Genomic DNA, 19,712 nt, shown 5'->3' with positions numbered 1-19,712 from the left:
CAAAACCATTTTATCCTCTGAGGTGTTCAAATGAAATGAAAAGAACTCTTTATCATTATAATACATTAATTTAATAACAAAACAAAACAAATGCCTTCCTTACTTGTATTGCATAGCATCAAAGTATTATTATAATTTGGCAGGGTATATAAGGTTAAACACACTTTAAAAATAGGACAGGTTAATGAATATAGTCACAAAAAGTATGACCTAACAAAAAAAGGCTAAATGCTGACTTAATAGTTATATTTTAAGTGATTTCAAATGTAATGAATAAAAGGTTACCTTTCTGCTGCATTTGCTCTAATGGGCTCCTAAATTAAACCTGTTCTCAAATGCAAGAGAGCATAAAATATGTTCAGCTGAGCGAGCATCTCTTCCCTCCGAACAAAATGAAGTGAAGCTGATCCCTTAACCAATGCAGGTAAAATGTGTCATGTTCACTTCCACATCGTCTATTTTAAAAAATATTACTAGGTAAACAAACTGAGACAAGACATTATAGTAGCTGATTTATGACTTTGATGTACAACTCAGCCTTCAGCTTATTCCTCCCACACTCTGACGGTTTGCTATTTATCATTGTAGCAGATGATTATATATATTTTGGAGTCTTAGCAGATTGTAGACTCACTGCTAAATTTCTATCACTGCTCATGGTCTGAAGGCACACACACACTGTAGCTTTAGACTGACCTTTGCTATATATTTTTTATTATTTTTTTCCTTTAGCAGGTGCTTTGTCATCTTTTACACAACCCAACAACATATACATTATGTTATAAAATCAGTATCTAATTAATTATTTTTATGGTACGTGTGCTATTCCGGCAGGTGTTACAACTGCTGTTAAGTTGGTGCTCTAATGTAGTGCAGCAAGCAGGGTCCAGGGATCTGTGAAGCATAATCAACATTATTATATTTATTATTAAGTTCTGATAGGGCCATATTCAGGGTTGTGTTATGTACACATAATGAGGATCTAATACCAAAATTGCACACACCATTAAGACATGTAAGTACAGACCCTTAACATGCAGCTGAACCACATGGTTACATGCTTGTCATGCTTGGGATAAGGAATAAAATTTTTCTGTTTATCTCAAGGGATTACCATGAGTGCTTTTGATATAACATATCCACAAATGGTCCTTAAACACAAATTACATGCTTCAAAGGTCACATAAAATTCCACATCATTTTGAACTTGAACTTAAGCACATTATCTGGCAAGTTATTGACTTAGATTTATTGGCATTTTAGTTATTTGACAACTCAAAATAGTTCATTAAAACATGACAGTCATCCCATGTTATCGCAAGCACATATGATGAATGACGTGGTATCTTGTGTGTTCATGTATTTGAACTTACAGTTAACTGGTGGAACAAAAATTAAATTCAAAGCAATAGTATGTGCTGAATAAAGTGCTGTAAAATAAAGAGAGAGGCCATGATGTGAAATTAAACTACTCAAACGCCAATATATTGCCATTATAGTTTACATACATATTATTATTGTACACTTTAAATAAGATCTGAATAATCTAAAATATATTTAATTCTCAAAGCAGTTTTAATGGACTTTAACTTCATGGAGACCAAGGCATCTATGTGCACCTTCTCTCCCACAGCCAATTTATTTAACCCATTTTCTTTTCCCATTAGCAAACCTGAAGGAGCTGATCTCTCAGACAATGGTGAGCTGGGCCCAGGAATGCAAAATTCAGAACCCACAGTTGGTACGAAGCATGTTCAGCCTACTCCGAAGGCAATATGATGGCATTGGTGAGCTGCTGCGTGCCATGAGAAAAAGCTACACTATCAGTGAGAAATCTGTTCAGGATGCCATTAACCTACTGGCCTCACTGGGCCAGATCCGTTCTCTGCTCAGCGTCAGAATGGGTGAAGAGGAGGGCCAGCTCATGATCGATGGCCTGGGGTAGGGACATCTGGGACAGACACATTTTGTGTAGCTGGTGAAACTTTGTTGAAAGGTTTAAACATGAGGTGAAATTGTTCTCTTGCCAGCTGACATTAGAATACTATTCACCTTTTGTCTCATAGGGATATAATGAACAACAAAGTGTTTTATCAGCATCCAAATCTGATGCGGATAATGGGCATGCATGAGACAGTCATGGAGGTCATGGTCAACGTGCTAGGAGGCGACAAATCTAAGGTACATTTCTCCTGCATTTTGTTCTCGGGGTCTAGACAGTCAGAAGATCGCCAGACATTTTTTTCCCCTAGAGACCAAATAGACTTAATTGAAACAAAAGAGCTTGTGGTAATTATATTTACTCTGACTGTTTATTTAAATTGGCACTTTGTATTTACCAAACCTAATCACTTGAACTCTAACTAATGGGGACTGAAATATTTTATTAGTTATGAATATTTTACTGTATAGTTATGTTAAGATGATGGACTAGCTCATGCTGTTACCATTCCAGAATATGCTTATATTGTTCTTATTAAGGATCTAGTTAACATTTACAGCATTTGGCAGACACCATTATCCAGAGCAATTTACATTTACCTCGTTTATACAACTGAGCAGTTGGGGCCTTCTTCAGGGCAGCTGTAACATGGTGGTGCAGGGCTTCGAAATCACAACCTTCCGATCAGTTTTCCAATGCCTTATCCAGTGAGCTACCACTGATTCTGACTGGGATTCATATTAACTCTGAGATCCCATTACTCTAAAAGCCTAAGATTTTTATAATACAAGAAAACAAGAAATCACAGGTGATCACAGCTTCTTGATGGGAGGTTTGTGTCTGCTTAAGCAATAGCAGTGTCTAAAAACTGTGTTTATGTGTTTGTAAAACTGCATTCTTTAAAATCACAGAACTCAGCAGATAAAAAGTCTCTTAAAGTCTAATCACTTAATGCCCATGGTGATTGAAGGTGCATCGGGTGAGAAGGTGAACTCTGATGCTGCTCCTTTTTGGGCAGCACCAGGTGACAGGCCTGTAATGTAGATGCTTTTTGGGGACAGAGATCCTGGGGTGACACATCACCCTGCTACTTCTCATGTCACCTTGGCAGCTTTATTGAGGGCCTCTAGATGGGTAACATGGACACCAGATATATGAGCGGAGACACAGCACTCACAGCACTTTCTTCTCTGTGTAAACCCAAAATGGGTTGCTTGCATGCATTTGTTGAAACTAATTCTTTAAATCAGAACAGAAAAATCCACCTTTTTAAATTTTTTTTGAAAGATAAATAACATGGTAGATACTGTGATTTACAGCAACTTATGAAAAAGACAAAGAGATGAAGATGCAACAGTAAGAGGTACTAGTATAACCTGTAAAAATTAACCCAAAGGACTAAAGACATATGCTAAATATGCCAGTGTTAGAGGTAGTAAAGTTAGTCTGTTTATAAAAAGAACTAATTATATTCACAAAACGCCGGTACAGAAAACAAAGTGTTATCCTAGGTATAATAAAACTTACTCTGGTGACATAGAACTAGATTAAAGAGTTAGGGAAGAGGAATGAACAGGTCTCAACAAAGAAAGTTTTATTTCTCTGCAGGAGATTGCTTTCCCCAAAATGGTGGCCAGTTGCTGCCGTTTCCTTTGCTACTTCTGTCGCATCAGCCGTGAGAATCAGAAAGCCATGTTTGAACACTTGAGCTACCTACTGGAGAATAGCAGTGTGGGGCTGGGTAAACACACACACACACACACACACACACACACACACACACACACACACACACACACACACACACACACACACACACACACACACACACACACACACACACACACACACAGACAACAAATCAGAGGAAACATACTGTATGTAAAAAACAGGAAGTGGATTTATCATTATTGTGGTTTCTTGCAATGATTTTGAAAACTCGAAATGCAAATATTTTTGTTAAAATATAACAAGAATCGGTTCAATATAAGGGGAATCAGTGTAATTAACATGGGAGTATGTTGAAATCCATGCTACTGTGTTTCCTGGGCTTGATTTGTTACTGTGAGGAATGAGTCAGGCGGCTAAGACTGTCTGACTCTGCAGGAACCTTTCCCCATCTCCACATCTCAGCACTATTGCTCAGCCTAGATCAAATTCTCATTTTCCCTTTTGTCAGACTAGTCAAATAATGATCATGAACTTTAAAGTCACATCAGGTCTGACTGTGATTTGTTTAATACAATAAACTGTTAATTCATAACTGAGTAGCTAAAGAAATTTCAGGAATACTAGACGTTGGATGGGAAAATGTTACTGTGTATGTACAACGTCTAATTGCTTATATTTGCTTCAGGGGTTAAAACATTTACTTTTAGCTCTAGGGCATTTTAAATTTTTACATCTATAAATTATACTGTATTATAAAAATACTGTACATACATATTCATACACATTTTAAAGACGACATCTTGTAACATTCAGAGTAACTAAATTTGGGGTTTCCTTTTCTAGCTTGGGAGTCCCATTTTAATAGAACCAATAGGAAGAACTTAATGAGTGGTATTGCTAATTTCTTTGCTAGCAAAAAATATTTAGAAGCTTTAAACATAATTAAGGTCTAGGTAATATTTTTAGAAACATATACTGCCTCTTTAAATGCAGTCATATTCACACAAACAGACTAATGAAGATGTCTTATCTTTAGATACAACCGTATCCTATGACACCAAAGATAGCAACATAGTATTTGTATGCCAGTTTTACAAAGCTAAGAAAAGACTGCACCCTGCTGGTGAATAAACTGAAGTGCTTATTTGATTTAGACAAACTATAACAGCTTTCCATTCTACAGCTTGCCCTGCCATGAGAGGCTCCACTCCTTTGGATGTGGCTGCATCCTCAGTGATGGACAACAACAGCCTGGCCCTGGCTTTAGAGGAACCAGACCTGGAAAAGGTAATGTGCATAATTAAATAGCATTTACTTCCATTTTGAAGTATTTAAAAGTAATATAACATGCATAAACTGATACCGATGCTAGTTGTACTGTTACTGTAAGTGTCCATTTAAATTTTTTAAGCATTTTTTTAATGCTTAGGTTTTACATAGATTGTTCAATATCATGAAATTAATTCCTGCTTTTAATCTGTTCAGGTGGTGATGTACTTGGCTGGTTGTGGTCTACAGAGCTGCCCTATGCTGGTAGCTAAGGGATACCCTGACATCGGCTGGAATCCTATAGAAGGGGAACGTTATCTGTCTTTCCTCCGATTTGCTGTGTTTGTTAATGGTGTGCTTTATTTCTTTGTACAACATCTCCTGCTATTGTCTAATTTGATGAATAATTGGTTACTGTATTAAACACCTCAAACAGGCATCAGGCTGCTAGAATGTTTGCTGTTGTTTTCTTCAGGTGAGAGTGTAGAGGAGAATGCTAATGTGGTGGTAAAGTTGTTGATCAGGCGTCCTGAGTGTTTTGGCCCTGCACTGAGAGGAGAGGGGGGACAAGGTCTGTTGGCTGCTATGCTGGAGGCCATCAAGATCTCTGAGGACCCTGCTCTCGACCTGCCCAACCTGCCTGGAGGAAGAGCACCCGTGTAAGTTTCTACATTAACTATCCCAGTTATAGATACTATTAATATTAATTTATTGTAGCATATCAGACAGGTACTCTAAATCCCTTCTTATTACACAGGCATCTCCAAACCAGTAGGTCAGTCCATGCATTGAGGGATTTGATGTAGTGCAGTTCCTGTTGTCCTGCCTCTGACCTCCAAGAGAAAGCCATGAAAGTGACTGATCGATTGTGTACTCTGTACTTTGTGTGTGTGTGTGTGTGTGTGTGTGTGTGTGTGTGTGTGTGTGTGTGTGTGTGTGTGTGTGCGTGCGTGTGTGTGTGTGTGTTTGTGTGTTTGTGTGTGTGTGTGAAACAGGCCTGGGGAGGATGGGGAGGAGGAAGAGGTGGCACACATGGGCAACTCTATCATGTCCTTCTACTCAGCTCTTATTGACCTGCTGGGACGCTGTGCACCTGAGATGCATGTGAGCCCACATGCCAGATTTTAATTATAAGCTTTAAACCATTATTTTCTGTAGCAGTATTGTTTCTTTGGTTTAGCATGTCACATTCAGCAAGGCTTTGTCAGGTGTCTGACACATACAAACATTTCATCATTGATGTTTCACAGTTAATCAATACAGGCAAGGGTGAAGCTCTGCGTATCCGTGCCATCCTGCGTTCTCTAGTGCCTACCAAAGACTTAGTGGGCATCATCAGCATACCACTCAAAGTGCCAGTAATCAACAAAGGTTAGTCACATTCACTGGAGGTGACCTGAAATCCAATCTTTTATCCGAACTTATTTTACGAGTAATTTCTGGTACATAAACTCTTTTTTTTTCGGGAATCTCTACACAGGACACAATGACTTGTTCCTAACATTAAATGTTTTTTGCTTTTCTACTCTGATTTATAAACTGTTTTACTTCCTCTAGTCCAGCTATTCTAGTCCAGAACTGTGACTATTACTGACTATATTTACATCGCATCTGACCCAGTGCTCTTTTTGGAATTTTCTCTTTTAACTGTCAAGTTAAATGTCATTCAGTATATTCTTCCCTGGTTTGTGTGTTGCATCATCCTTTAAACCCCATTAGAACACCTTATTCATGCTGCATCTGCTGCTTTAGATGTAGTCCATTTTTGTCCTTTCCTTAAAAGTTTTTTCTTTGCATCTCCAGATGGCAGTGTCACAGAGCCAGACATGAACTCTAGTTTCTGTCCGGAGCACAAGTCACCAATGGTGCTCTTCCTGGACCGTGTGTACGGTATTGAGGACCAAAGCTTCTTGCTAAACCTGTTGGAGGTGGGCTTCCTGCCTGACTTCAGGGTCTCTGCATCTTTGGACACAGTGAGTGTCTCAAGGGATTTGTTTGCTGTTTTTGAAGTCGACACATAGAAATTGAGTTATGAGTCAAATGCAGCATAATACCAAACATGGAATCCAAACATTATCTGGCCTCACTTTGCATTTTAGGTTCTTATAGTTTTAAGAAGCAATAACATTCAGTGATATTCTAAACATGTTCAGCCTAATCATTTCTGTGAAAGTATCGGTGATTAATACTGTGTTTTGTTCCACTGAAACTAGGAGGTGCTGAGCACTACAGAGACAGCACTGGCCTTGAACAGGTATATTGGTTCAGCTGTGCTGCCTTTGCTGACACGATGTGCGTCTCTCTTTGCTCATACTGAGCACTACACTACGCTCATGGACTCCACACTACAAACCATTTACAGACTGTCCAAGGGCCGCTCTCTCACCAAGGCTCAGAGAGACTCTATCGAGGAGTGCCTTCTTGCCATCTGCAAGTAAGAGCTATGTTCTAGTCCAGGCTTTGATCTGAAAATGTAATAGTTCTGTACCTGGTTCCTGAGTCTGTATAAATATGCTTTAATTGTTTATCTACTCAGACACCTGCGGCCTTCTATGCTGCAACAGCTTCTGCGCCGTCTGGTGTTCGATGTGCCACAACTTACAGAATACTGCAAGATGCCCATAAAGGTGAGCATTTCATCTTATTTTTATATTAAATTAATTTATTAGTAATACAATTATGCATCAGTGTTTTTTATGTCACATTACCGCATTGTTAGAGGCTTTGTGATTATATTTCTGTTTCTTTTCTACATAAAATCCATATTCAGCACTGGCATTTCTAACTGACTGTGGGTGCAAATCTGTTGTTATCCCTATTGGCTAATGTGTATTGGAAGGCTCAGTGCCAGATTAAAAAAAAAGTGTTAGCAGTTCACACCTGTCACTACACATCCCCACACACATGCACACTCCCAAGGGCTTCCAAGCCACCTGATCCAACTGTCATCATGGATCCAGCATGATCTTTTGAATAGTAGGTGTAAACATATAAGCATACTCTCAACTACAAATATGTAACAGCAACCTACCACATGCCATCTGTCTCACACCGAGACAGCCAGTTACTCCTATGCTTGAATATCTGCAGTATATAAGACATTGAGTTATCCATCAAAAAGCTAATGATCATAAGTTAAGATATGCAAACCGTGGGCATGTTGTGTAGTGATTTATGAAGATTGTCTGATTTATAAATAATATGGTGAAATACATCACGGGCAAAATATGTGTACTGTACAGTAGGAAAAATTTATAGAAATAATATTTTTGCATAATGGTAAAGCTTTGGTATCACCTTCTAAGAACTGTGACTTAGTCTCTAAACCTAAGATCCCCGAATCTAAGGGCCTTAAATGCCTTTAGGTGGAAGTTTTCCAAATGTTTTGTATTCTACTGACTCAATCCTGGTACACTTTATGATACCTAAGTAATAACCCACACCATGTAGTATAATTCACCAGGAGCTCATTTTGGGATCTCTCCATTTTCCCATTATACAATAGCTCCTCCTTACATGCTGTTCCAACTGAATTTAATGTCTTTGAAAATTGCTTGATTGCTAGCAGATACCCTAGCATAAAGAAACAGCATACATTGATTGACAGACTCTGAGGGGACCTTCTGGTCCAACCCAGGACTTGGTCATATTACCAAAGGTGATCTATTGACCTCATGCGGTCTTACTTATACCAGATGGTGGACATTCGATCTGAAGACCAACTGTCCATTTCTTCCAGAGGGAAAATCCAAATGAGGCTTCCTTGTTTAAACAGAGACTGGCTTATTCAGTAGACTCTATCAACACCATGGCATATAGACATTCTCATGTGACATGACACTTTATTACTCACAATACTTAGAGGCTTGCCTCTCCAGGAAGTCTGCAGTGCTGTTACCTAAGAGTCACATTTTCAGGTTCCACAAGGTTAACATAGCACCTCATAGTGTGGTGAGCATGGTAACACCTTCAAATTAGTTCTAAAGATGTGGTGGTTCCTCATGAAATTATTGAGAATATATTGATCACCAGCAGGGTGGTTTGGAGGGAAATAGAGTGTGTGTTAAGTATATAAGTATGTAAATGTGGTTCTATAAACTGCAGATAACCCCCAGGTTCCTTGTCATTTGGAACTAGAGCAGATTTGGAAAGAACACGGTGAGAAAGTTACAAGGATAGAAGACGTATAATGGTGTATTTATGTCAAAGGTTGCACTTAATCACTTTATCACTTTGTTGGAAGACCTCAGCATATGAACACACATGCACAAGAAGGTATCCAGGCGATTCTTGCTAACACCAGTGTCTATCGAGAGTTCATAAAATGACGACCTTTGAATTATACAAATCTGAATGCTTTAAATGTGGGCTAGTTGATTGGATTTTTTGAAGGCTTTTGGCATGGGAAGGTCTGCATGCTATATTCTTGCTGCTCATTTGGGTGAAGTAATAAAAACACTTTATCATCGCATTAGCAAAACATACACCCCCTGTAATTGAGGTTCACAATATATCTAGTTGGTTTCAGGTGAAGCATGTAATCGTTAAACGATTTATACAATATTGTTGAATCAGAATCACAGTGGAAAGAAAAAAAGTCAAAAAAAAAATTTCCAAGTTAAGAAAATCTAATTACACTGACTACACATGTTGCTATGCTGGTATATATGTTTGTTTGGTAACATGCATTTTTGTGGTTGTAGCTTTTGTCCAATCACTATGAACAGAACTGGAAATACTACTGCCTGCCTTCGGGCCTGGGCAGTTATGGCATGGCATCAGAAGAGGAGCTTCACCTCACCACCAAACTCTTCTGGGGTCTTTTTGATGCTCTCTCTCAAAAGGTAGTGAACAGTCGTGTACTGATCAGCCACACAAATTGGGACATTGGTGTACAATGGAAACATTGTTTTTTATTTACTTTAAAGGTAAACCTATATATGACTTTTCACATTTAGGTTTTGAAGGAAGGCCTGTGCTGTACACTGAGAATCACTGATATGTTCTGGCATGCTGGTTTTTATCTGTACCGCATTTATTATGTAAAAAGTCAAGTGCATAATGAATCATTTCACATACAGTACAAGCACTCACATCATCTTTGCATCCTAGTAGTCAATGTGCTCACTCAGCCTTTACCCCTGCTTACTATTCATAGCATGGGACAGCACAGCTGTGCTGCACTCCTTACATTGCCTCTTCTTCTATAATGTCTCCTGCAGAAATATGATGCAGAGCTTTTCAAAATGGCTATGATGTGTCTGAGTGCCATAGGTGGAGCCATCCCACCTGATTATGTATACATGAGCCCGGCCACCACTCTTGTAAAGCAGGTCTCTGTGGATTCGCAAGGAAACTTTGATCCCAAGCCTATCAACACTGCCAAGTAAGCACTAAACAGTTGTAGTAAATCTACCTGGAATTCCAGCTTACTAATCTGAGGGCCCTCATTAGCATGAAGTTACATGAAGTTTTCAGAATCCAAATACAGATTCTATAATTTATATATACAGACATTAGAAATGCTCAGTCTTACCTGCACCCTTCCATTGTCTAAACAATAGTGCAAGAGGAGGAGTGTGACAACAATTTCAGGTTTCAAAATCACTACAAAATAAAGCTCCTCATGCACCAGTTTGCAGATGTAGCTTTATTTTGTAGTGATTTTGAAACCTGAAATTGTATTATTTTTAAATTATATACAGATAGTGAAAATAATCATATTCATTTGAATCACTCATTCAATAAAACAAAACTCAGAATATTACTGTATAAATAACACACATTTCAAATTGACTATATCAAACTGAAATGCATAGCGTAAGGCCAATAAATGGAAATAAGTGGATATGTGCATGTTTGCCTCTCTGGGGTTCATGAGTGTAGTGTTAAAATATGTTGTACACTATATATGATTATTTGGAAATTGAATTCAACCAACAATCTGTTCAAACTTCAAAAAGTTTAAACTCTCCATTATTTTTAAGAATGCATTATATTTTTCTCAGAAATTTGAATGATTGCTTTCTATCTTCAGCATCTCACTGCCTGAAAAACTAGATTACATTGCCAACAAGTATGCTGAACATTGCCATGAGAAATGGTCTTCTGAAAAGGTCAGTTTATGACTGTTTACTGTAAAATTCGAGCTTTTGCAGGTGATCCTATGAAGAACTGCATAAATAAATAGACATTGTATGACTCATATGATCTAATGTTTTGTCATCTGACAGTTTGCTCTAGGCTGGACTGCAGGTGAAAAAGTAGATGACCAAGCCAAAACCCACCCTTTACTGAAGCCATATAAAGCACTGAGTGAAAAGGTACCTGTGGATTTCTAAAATATCCAGTGCAGAGCAATTATATACAGAGATGATAATGTGGTAACTAATCTTGATCTGTTGGACTTGGCTCAGGAGAGGGAAACCTACCGCTACCCAGTAAAGGAATCTCTGAAGTGCATGCTGGCAATGGGCTGGACCATCGAAAGGACCAAAGAAGGCGATGCCATGTTCCAACAGCGTGAAGCAGAGAAACAGATTAAGACTTCAGAGCCTTCTCAGGTAGGAAGACTTAAGATACAAGGAATCAAAAAAACACAGCTGTTTAACAGAGATGATCTTTGTTCATCATTTGTTCTTTTAAAGGGAGACGGATTTCATCCAGCACCTGTAGAATTGGAGAATGTAACTTTATCTAGAGAACTACAGGTATGTTTTCTTTTGTTTTTAGTCCATATTATTTGCATAATATGAATAAAAAAGATAAAAGTGAGTGTAATTTAATGTTTTTATCTTCTCTGCATTTTGGTCAATAGAATTTCCACTTCATTCTGTAACTGTTTTAAAAAGCTTCATTTGCTCAGAAATATTTTTTTATTAAATAAAGTTATATAATTATATATTTCCATAAATATGTGGATTGGTCACATTCATATGAGCTCCTCTTTTCTGTCATGATAAATTCCACTTTTTGGGAAGGTTTTCCACTAGATTTTGGAACTTGGCTTTAGAGATTTTTGCTCATTTAAGATGTAAAGTCCTTCCATGCAGCACTTTTGCAATATATGCGTTATGGACCGTTGTAGACAACCTTTTGGACGTAAAGTGTACATATAAATAGTTCTCTGTAAATACAAGAAATGTTTAAAATGTATTGCATGCAGTGGATCTAATGGATATATGCTCATCAACACTGTCTGCAGAGTATGGTAGAGACTGTAGCAGAGAATTACCACAATATCTGGGCAAATAAAAAGAAAATGGAACTAAGCAGCAAAGGTAAGATTGGGGAGACTTACTCTAAAAGAACTTAGTGTAATTAGATTAAAATTTTGATTAGTATACTATATGAGGAATATTGCAAAATCCACCATGTAAGCTGTGTTTCTAATTGCAGGAGGAGGGACTCACCCACTGCTGGTACCTTATGACACACTGACAGCAAAGGAGAAGTTCAGAGACAGAGAAAAGTCTCAGGAGCTCTTCAAATTCCTGCAGCTTAACGGCTATGCAATAAGCAGGTACAGCAGGTGTCTTTGCAAGCTTTACTTTTTTCATGTGTTCATCATTTGAGTGTTCTTTGTAAAGGAGTCCTCACAATATTAATGCATGCTGGGTATCACTTGTTTTTATTGTCCACTGATGATTCTTCTTACTAGAGGTTTGAAGGACTTGGAGCATGATTCTTCCTCTATGGAAAAAAGGATTGCTTACAAGTTCCTGAAGAGGCTGCTGAGTTACGTAGACTCAGCGCAGGAATTTATAGCCCATCTAGGTGAGTTAAAATAAAGAATATTTAAACTATATATAAATTATGCTTATGACTGATTACAACAAACAAGAAATTAGACACATTTTCCTATACTGACAAAAGTATTTAAACTTACTTGCCTTTACTAACACTCCTCAGTACAGGGAAACATAAAATATTAAAATTCTAGTCAGGGGTAATTGTACACATTCCACAGAAATGCAGCTGTATTAGACAATTTGTATTAGAGTTTCTTTAGAGCATCTTATTTGAGCCCTTATTTTCAAAAAACCTTTATAGAGGCTATGGCCACCAGTGGAAAAACTGACAAATCACCTCATGAGCAGGAGATAAAGTTCTTTGCAAAGGTAATGTTGGAGGTGTAACGCACCTGTTAATTTATTCCTAGCTGTTGTTCATTCATACAATAATAAATATTCACATCAATTGCTATAATAAGTGAATATAATCATTTATATGGTTGTTTACTACAGGTCCTGCTGCCGTTGCTTGACCAGTACTTTAAGAATCATTGCCTTTACTTCCTGTCTTCTCCCAGCATCAACCTGAGCAGCAGTGGTTATGCTTCTAACAAAGAGAAGGAGATGATCACCAGGTTTAAATTTTTTTTAAAGGCACACATAGCTCACACGGCTCTGTTACTAAGATAATGAGGCATGAAACCTCAGTAGATGTTCTCATGTTCTCATTGCTGTCTTTGATCTTCTATTTATTATAGTCTCTTCTGTAAGCTGGCGTCTCTGGTTAGACATAGGATTTCTTTGTTTGGTAAGGCACTACAACGCAAGAAGGCATTATTCACATCCAGATCATCAAAATCTTTTTTAGACATTCTAACCTCTAACATAACTTCAACAATCCTACTCTGTCAGGAAGTGACTCTGCTACGATGGTGAGCTGTCTGCTTATCCTTGCACATTCACTGGACTTTAGGTAAGAACACATACATACTGATTTACTAATTTGTGGTCCAGATATATGAAACACAGATACATTTTAGCATTTTTGCTAAAGCCCATGATTTCAATTTGAAAATGTAAATAATTGCTGTTGTAGCAGGGAATGAAATTATAGTCACAGTTATTTTATCCATAGAGTCATAGTTATTTTAACATTGAAGCCCTGATTGGTGATGGACAATGGAAGCTCAGTTGTTAAGATGTTGGACTATTGAGGTCATGTTGTGTCTTCATATACCAACACTAGCAAGATGCCACAGCTGGGTTCTTTAGCAAGGCCCTTAACCCTCTGCTCAGTATTTATTTTCAGTAAATCAATCAATAAATAAATAAATAAATAAATAAATAAATAAAAAAAATAAATAAAGTCGCAATAAAAGTTGCTATATAAGGGTGTCTGAAAAATACTGTAAATGTAATGTACTGCATATCACTGTAATGTTAATTTAGAAACAAAATATGTTAACTGTGCTTTATACTTGTATCTCTTATACAGTAAACTTAGTTTTTTATATAAATAAATACATTTAAATCAAATAAAGAATGGCAGCTTTATTTAAGACCAACTCTATTTATACATATTAATCATTTGGCTAGCACACTTATCCAGGGCAGTTTATACTTTACACAGTTTATATTTTAAAACAAAGCAACACAGTTGGCAGCTATCAGCTCTAGAGTTGCTGGATTGATCCAGAGCTCAGGTTACTGTCTGTGTGGAGTTCTCACAGATTCTCTGGATAATGTCTGTCTTGGTCAAGTCTCTGAATTGTAATGGTAATTTTTAAATTTTTTTAGCATTCTCTTAGAACACTGCATGAAACATAAGAGTTTGCTGGGCTGATGACATGCATGGTCTCCTTTTTCCAGGACAGTGATGAAGTCTGGTTCAGAATTGGTGAAGGCTGGAGTCAGGACGTTCTTTGAGAATGCTGCAGAAGACTTGGAGAAGACTATGGAGAACCTAAAACTGGGCAAGATGGGCCAGTCTCGCACCCAAATGAAGGGAGTGGCTCAGATCATCAACTACACTTCAGTGGCACTGCTGCCTATTCTTACTGCTCTATTTCAGCACATCACTGAGCACCAGTTTGGGGCAGACTTGCTGTGTAAGAATGCTGTGTGACTTTCAGTCACTTATGCAAATGAGCAGCTACAAAAATGATGTGTTCTTTTCATTATGTTAAATCAGTCTGACATTTTATGCCAAATTTCTAGGTCAAATTATGCAAAATAGTGACAGGACGACCATGACCTTCATTAAACCCTGTCAGGAAAAAAGTTCAACAGAGTTCCTTAAGCTCATTTAAATTATGTTTTCCTTTTATAGATCGAATAAATTTAATTTCTATTAATTTCTGTTAAAAATACAATGGACAATCCTTACATTTATCACCACAGCAGAAAACATTTGTACTATAAACCCCATATTTGTGCATTTTTATAAACGGGATCTTTTTCCCTGAAAGTACAGTAGTAACATTGTTTTATGGCTTTTCAGTGGATGATGTTCAACTTTCCTGCTACCGAATTCTGACCAGCCTATACTCCCTGGGAACTGGCAAAAACATCTATGTTGAAAAGTAATGCACTTTTCTGATTGCTTAATTAATCAGGCTGTTCATTCATTTCTTTGAGTTATTCATGTCTGAGTTCTGCATTTAAACAGGCAGCTTCCAGTGCTGGGAGAATGCTTGGCTACTCTGGTGGGAGCTATGCCTGTAGCTTTCCTAGAGCCTCATCTGAACATGCACAACCCACGCTCTGTCTTCAATACAAAGACACCACGGGAGAGAGCAAGTGAGTGCATGTTGTATTATATATAGTAAATACTGTACAAATTCTTTGGTAGTAACTGCTGCATTTTGGGAACACCACACAAAACCTACCATTTTTAAGTTTCTCAGATCCTTAACCTAGCCCAGTTTTCCTGTTTCAAACTCATCAACTTTGAGACATGATTGTTCACCTGCTATCAAATATATAACACCCCTTGACAAGTGCCACTGTAACTAGAGAATCAATGCTATTCACTTCACCTCTCAGTGGTTTTAATGTTAAGAACTGCTCAGTGTATATATTTTCGATAGATTTTTTAAATAAAAATAATTGGACCTGTCTGCTTCTAGTTCTGAGCATGCCTGACACTGTGGAGGAGATGTGTCCTGAGATGCCACGTGTGGACGGCCTGTTGAAAGATATCCACGATATCTCGGAGTCTGGGGCTCGCTACACAGAGATGCCACATGTCATCGAGGTCATCTTGCCCATGCTGTGTAACTATCTTTCTTACTGGTGGGAAAAGGGTCCTGAGAACTCTCCGAATCATGAGAGCTGCTGTACCACTGTCACTTCTGAGCACCTCAGCCTCATCCTGGGTGACATCCTCAAGATCCTCAACAACAACCTGGGTATAGATGAAGCATCCTGGATGAAGAGGCTTGCAGGTGAGTGTGTTTCAATTAAAACCCAATAATTAACGCTTATTTTGCTTATTAATTGCTTATTTTGTGGCCTATATAATACTAAAATCACTTTCATAGGATTTCACAGGGAAAAAATGCAGGCAAAAGAGTAAAGACATGCATCAACATACCACAGTGTATTCAGAAAATCTTTTTTTTTTTTGCCATAAAATCATTATTTTTTGATTAGCTTGATGGCTAGTTTAATGACTGTACTGGCCCAGCGCCAGGGAACTGAAAGGGAGAGCAAAATAAGGACTTCAGGATCAGTGACTTCAGGCTACACATAGGGGTTATTGAGGTTCACGAGAACCAACAATGTAGCATTTATATAGTATGTGTCAATATATGGAGGTTTTACCATTATTATGTTATATTAAGTTGTCAGTAGATCTGTTTCTCCCCAAAGTGCTTCATTTACCTCACTTCTCTCAGGTGGCTAGGTGTTAAGTTTTCATTATTTCTTGTTTGTCAGTTCTGGCATCAAAATTATAGCTTTGGATTCTCTTCTAGCAAATGATACAGCAAAGTAGTGAAAGGAACATTTTTGCTATCACTATTATATACATATACTCAGTCATTGCCACGACTAAAGAAAGACATTTAAACATTTTGAGTTTCATAACGCTGGAATGTGCAGGAACAGTAAAAATTTTATTTTTTTTGTAAAAATTTTGAATTCCTTAATTCTCTTTTCATACAGTGTACACACAGCCAATCATTAGCAAAGCAGGAGCAGACCTGTTACGTACTCACTTCCTGCCCACCCTGGAGAAGCTGAAGAAGAAGACAGTGAAGATTGTGGCTGAGGAGGAGATGATCAGGGCTGAAAGCAAAGCTGACACTCAGGAGGCCGAGCTGCAGATCCTGGATGAGTTTGCTGTCCTCTGCAGAGACCTGTACGCTTTTTACCCCATGCTCATCCGCTACGTGGACAACAACAGGTATCATCACTGTTCACTGACTGAGCAATGAATCAAATCCAAATCCAGCAAGATAAAAATTCAAGCTCGAGCTTCTTCAAACTGGGTGCTTATAAGAATAAGTGAAATATGCTCAAGAACAAATAAGGCATAAGAACAATATTTAGAAGAGGTGAATATTTCAACTTACACATTTAATGTGTAAAAAGAAGAAGATGAATAAGCCCTATTTGGAAACATAGAGTCATAATATTTTCCTCTACCCAGGTCTAAATGGCTGAAGAAACCAAGTACAGATTCAACAGAACTCTTCAACATGGTGGCAGAGATTTTCATACTCTGGTGTAAATCTCATGTAAGATCTAAATATGAGGTTGGACTTTTTATGTTCTGATTTCCATATTTTCACAGCATCTTTTGCTTTTTTACAAACAGAATTTCAAAAGAGAAGAGCAAAACTTTGTGGTGCAAAATGAAATCAACAACCTTGCCTTCCTCACTGGAGACAACAAGACCAAGATGTCAAAGGTGAGGGTGAGAGTGAACTTACCCAGTCATCTAACATGAAGGAGCCAGAAACTTGTCACTGTGCTCATACAGCCTTTTACTTTCTTTAAGATTTTAAATTACCTAGAAACTCATTCTGACATTCGTGATTTCTGAATTTATAAAAAAAAAAAAAAGTAATTTCAAAACATGTTCTCTTTTGGTATATGTGAACTAGTGTATCTCTACTGTGATAAAAAAAAAAAAAGTCTAATGAAATAGTAAGAAATTGCTTCTTCTTCATCTTCTTCTTTTTTTTTTTTTTTAAATTTGATGTACTTTGTGGAATTTAGGGCTGCATGATTATTTGTAATTATGTGTAATATCTGGTATTAATCAAAAGACTGCCAAATTTTGTTTAAAACTTCTCAGACAGTTTTATATTTAAATCAAAATATTAAAATTTAAATTAGTAGTTTATTAGTAGATTAAACCCAGGTAATATGAAATGATACCATTAACAAAACTGATCTTCTTATGTCGGGGGAAAAATGCAGGTGAAACTGAGAGTACCCAGTAGCAATGTCCCCAAAAAAAACACCTACTGTGTTTGTGTGACCTGTTGCAGTCAGGAGGTCAGGACCAGGAGAGGAGAGGGAAGAAGAGAAGAGGAGAATTGTACTCTATTCAAACATCCTTAATTGTGGCAGCTCACAAGAAACTGCTGCCAATCGGCCTCAACATGTGCACGGCTGGAGACCAGGAGCTCATCTCTCTGGCCAAGATCCGCTACAGTCTGGTGAGCGTGACTTTAATTGAACTCTCAGCACACATTATCTTAATACATTAACTGAACGTAGCAATTTTGACTTCTCAAATCCAATTGGTCAGAAGGTGATAATAAATGATCTATGACAGCAGTGTTGGAAGCGGCGCAGACTGTAATTCAAGTGGTTTATACTAATGTTCTCATTATTTTAATTGCTCTGTAGCTCATTATACTGGGGGTTATATAAAGGATTCTATATGATCCAAGGCTAATAATATATAGATGAAACATGCTGATATTTAACAAAGAAGATATTTAATTGTTGATATTCTAAAGTTTTCTGTAAGTAGACAATTATATAACATTTATGAAAGGAGTCTCAGGTGTCAGTACTTTGTCAGTAATCTGTCCACCATGGGGGTTCAGGAGCTTCTTAGTAACATGACAAGTTGCTGGAGAGAGACTGATGATGGTATATATCTGCTGTGATGTAAATGATAACATGAACTTAACATAACATGAACCTCTCTTGAATGTTTCATAACTATATATGTAACTATAAATGCCTAAAAAGCATAACATCTGGAAATAAATTTGTATTCGTGGGCAAATGTCTGTAGTGTAAGAGAAGTAAATCACTGCAGCATGTGCTGTTACTGGAAATTGATCAGCTAAACAGATCAAATCACCCTGGAGTTGATCCTACAGCCCACTTTGTAGTGTTTTATTCCTTATATCAAAAATCGATTAGAGACATTCTAGAAAGCAAATCATGAGTGTGCTGACTTCTACAGAAAGACACAGATGACGAGGTGAAGGATCATCTTAGACAGAACCTACATCTTCAACAGAAGGCAAGTTACATATCATCAAGCTATGATCATTAGATACAAACGATAATAGCATCAGTTGATTAGAGCAGCCGTCTATCCACGATGCAGACAGAGGATCCGGCAGTGCAGTGGCAGCTAAACCTCTATAAGGATGTGGAGGTGAAGGGCGAGGAGCCTCTAAATACTGACCACATTATCGCGAAGATCCAAGGCATCTCAGCCGCCGTCTTCCATCTTGATCAGGTACACTGAGGTTGAGCGACACACCCACCTTCTGCTACAGCAAACATTACATTTTTCCTAAATACACAAAGCCTCAAATGCCAATCCCAAATTCCAAACACTCAGCATCAGTCTTCACAATGGATTCTAAGGTCATTTACCCCCTCAGGTGGAGCAGCCTCTCAGGTGTAAAAAATTGGTATGGCAGAAGCATCTGTCCAAACAGCGCAAGCGTGCTGTGGTTGCCTGTTTCCGCATGGCCCCTTTGTACAACCTCCCTAGGTGAGTGCTGAAGGAACTTGCTTCATGAATTGTTCATCATCAACATAGTGTGTTTTTTCACGTTATAGAGTTTGATTACATGCTATAAAATTACTTGATTTTGACCTATGTGGCTTAC

General features: G+C 37.8%; 1 protein-coding gene across 9 annotated transcripts in view; it reads left to right on the top strand.

The window, feature by feature from the left end:
- The window catches only part of ryr3 (ryanodine receptor 3), a 75,937-nt gene that overhangs the window by 39,811 nt on the left and 16,414 nt on the right, over positions 1 to 19,712 (top strand). For 5 of the 9 annotated variants that reach the window (XM_047801525.1, XM_047801522.1, XM_047801524.1 and 2 more), the window contains 35 exons: positions 1,668 to 1,941; positions 2,067 to 2,181; positions 3,551 to 3,683; positions 4,797 to 4,900; positions 5,099 to 5,234; positions 5,358 to 5,541; positions 5,878 to 5,986; positions 6,133 to 6,253; positions 6,686 to 6,855; positions 7,096 to 7,316; positions 7,419 to 7,509; positions 9,586 to 9,726; positions 10,105 to 10,268; positions 10,920 to 10,998; positions 11,116 to 11,205; positions 11,299 to 11,445; positions 11,530 to 11,592; positions 12,087 to 12,162; positions 12,281 to 12,404; positions 12,543 to 12,658; positions 12,935 to 13,002; positions 13,129 to 13,250; positions 13,374 to 13,423; positions 13,528 to 13,588; positions 14,485 to 14,723; positions 15,116 to 15,197; positions 15,284 to 15,414; positions 15,744 to 16,061; positions 16,783 to 17,023; positions 17,270 to 17,357; positions 17,438 to 17,530; positions 18,117 to 18,287; positions 19,052 to 19,111; positions 19,199 to 19,333; positions 19,482 to 19,594. In XM_047801525.1, coding sequence (XP_047657481.1) covers positions 1,668 to 1,941; positions 2,067 to 2,181; positions 3,551 to 3,683; positions 4,797 to 4,900; positions 5,099 to 5,234; positions 5,358 to 5,541; positions 5,878 to 5,986; positions 6,133 to 6,253; positions 6,686 to 6,855; positions 7,096 to 7,316; positions 7,419 to 7,509; positions 9,586 to 9,726; positions 10,105 to 10,268; positions 10,920 to 10,998; positions 11,116 to 11,205; positions 11,299 to 11,445; positions 11,530 to 11,592; positions 12,087 to 12,162; positions 12,281 to 12,404; positions 12,543 to 12,658; positions 12,935 to 13,002; positions 13,129 to 13,250; positions 13,374 to 13,423; positions 13,528 to 13,588; positions 14,485 to 14,723; positions 15,116 to 15,197; positions 15,284 to 15,414; positions 15,744 to 16,061; positions 16,783 to 17,023; positions 17,270 to 17,357; positions 17,438 to 17,530; positions 18,117 to 18,287; positions 19,052 to 19,111; positions 19,199 to 19,333; positions 19,482 to 19,594 — 4,630 coding nt within the window. Of the gene's footprint in view, positions 1 to 1,667; positions 1,942 to 2,066; positions 2,182 to 3,550; positions 3,684 to 4,796; positions 4,901 to 5,098; positions 5,235 to 5,357; positions 5,542 to 5,877; positions 5,987 to 6,132; positions 6,254 to 6,685; positions 6,856 to 7,095; positions 7,317 to 7,418; positions 7,510 to 9,585; positions 9,727 to 10,104; positions 10,269 to 10,919; positions 10,999 to 11,115; positions 11,206 to 11,298; positions 11,593 to 12,086; positions 12,163 to 12,280; positions 12,405 to 12,542; positions 12,659 to 12,934; positions 13,003 to 13,128; positions 13,251 to 13,373; positions 13,424 to 13,527; positions 13,589 to 14,484; positions 14,724 to 15,115; positions 15,198 to 15,283; positions 15,415 to 15,743; positions 16,062 to 16,782; positions 17,024 to 17,269; positions 17,358 to 17,437; positions 17,531 to 18,116; positions 18,288 to 19,051; positions 19,112 to 19,198; positions 19,334 to 19,481; positions 19,595 to 19,712 lie in introns of all 9 variants that reach the window. The other 4 variants (XM_047801519.1, XM_047801517.1, XM_047801518.1 and 1 more) reach the window with 1 other exon arrangement.

The sequence above is a fragment of the Tachysurus fulvidraco genome, chromosome 16 (assembly GCF_022655615.1).
Source record: "Tachysurus fulvidraco isolate hzauxx_2018 chromosome 16, HZAU_PFXX_2.0, whole genome shotgun sequence".
In the NCBI taxonomy this organism is placed as follows: domain Eukaryota; kingdom Metazoa; phylum Chordata; class Actinopteri; order Siluriformes; family Bagridae; genus Tachysurus; species Tachysurus fulvidraco.
This window is presented reverse-complemented; position numbering and strand designations above follow the sequence as displayed.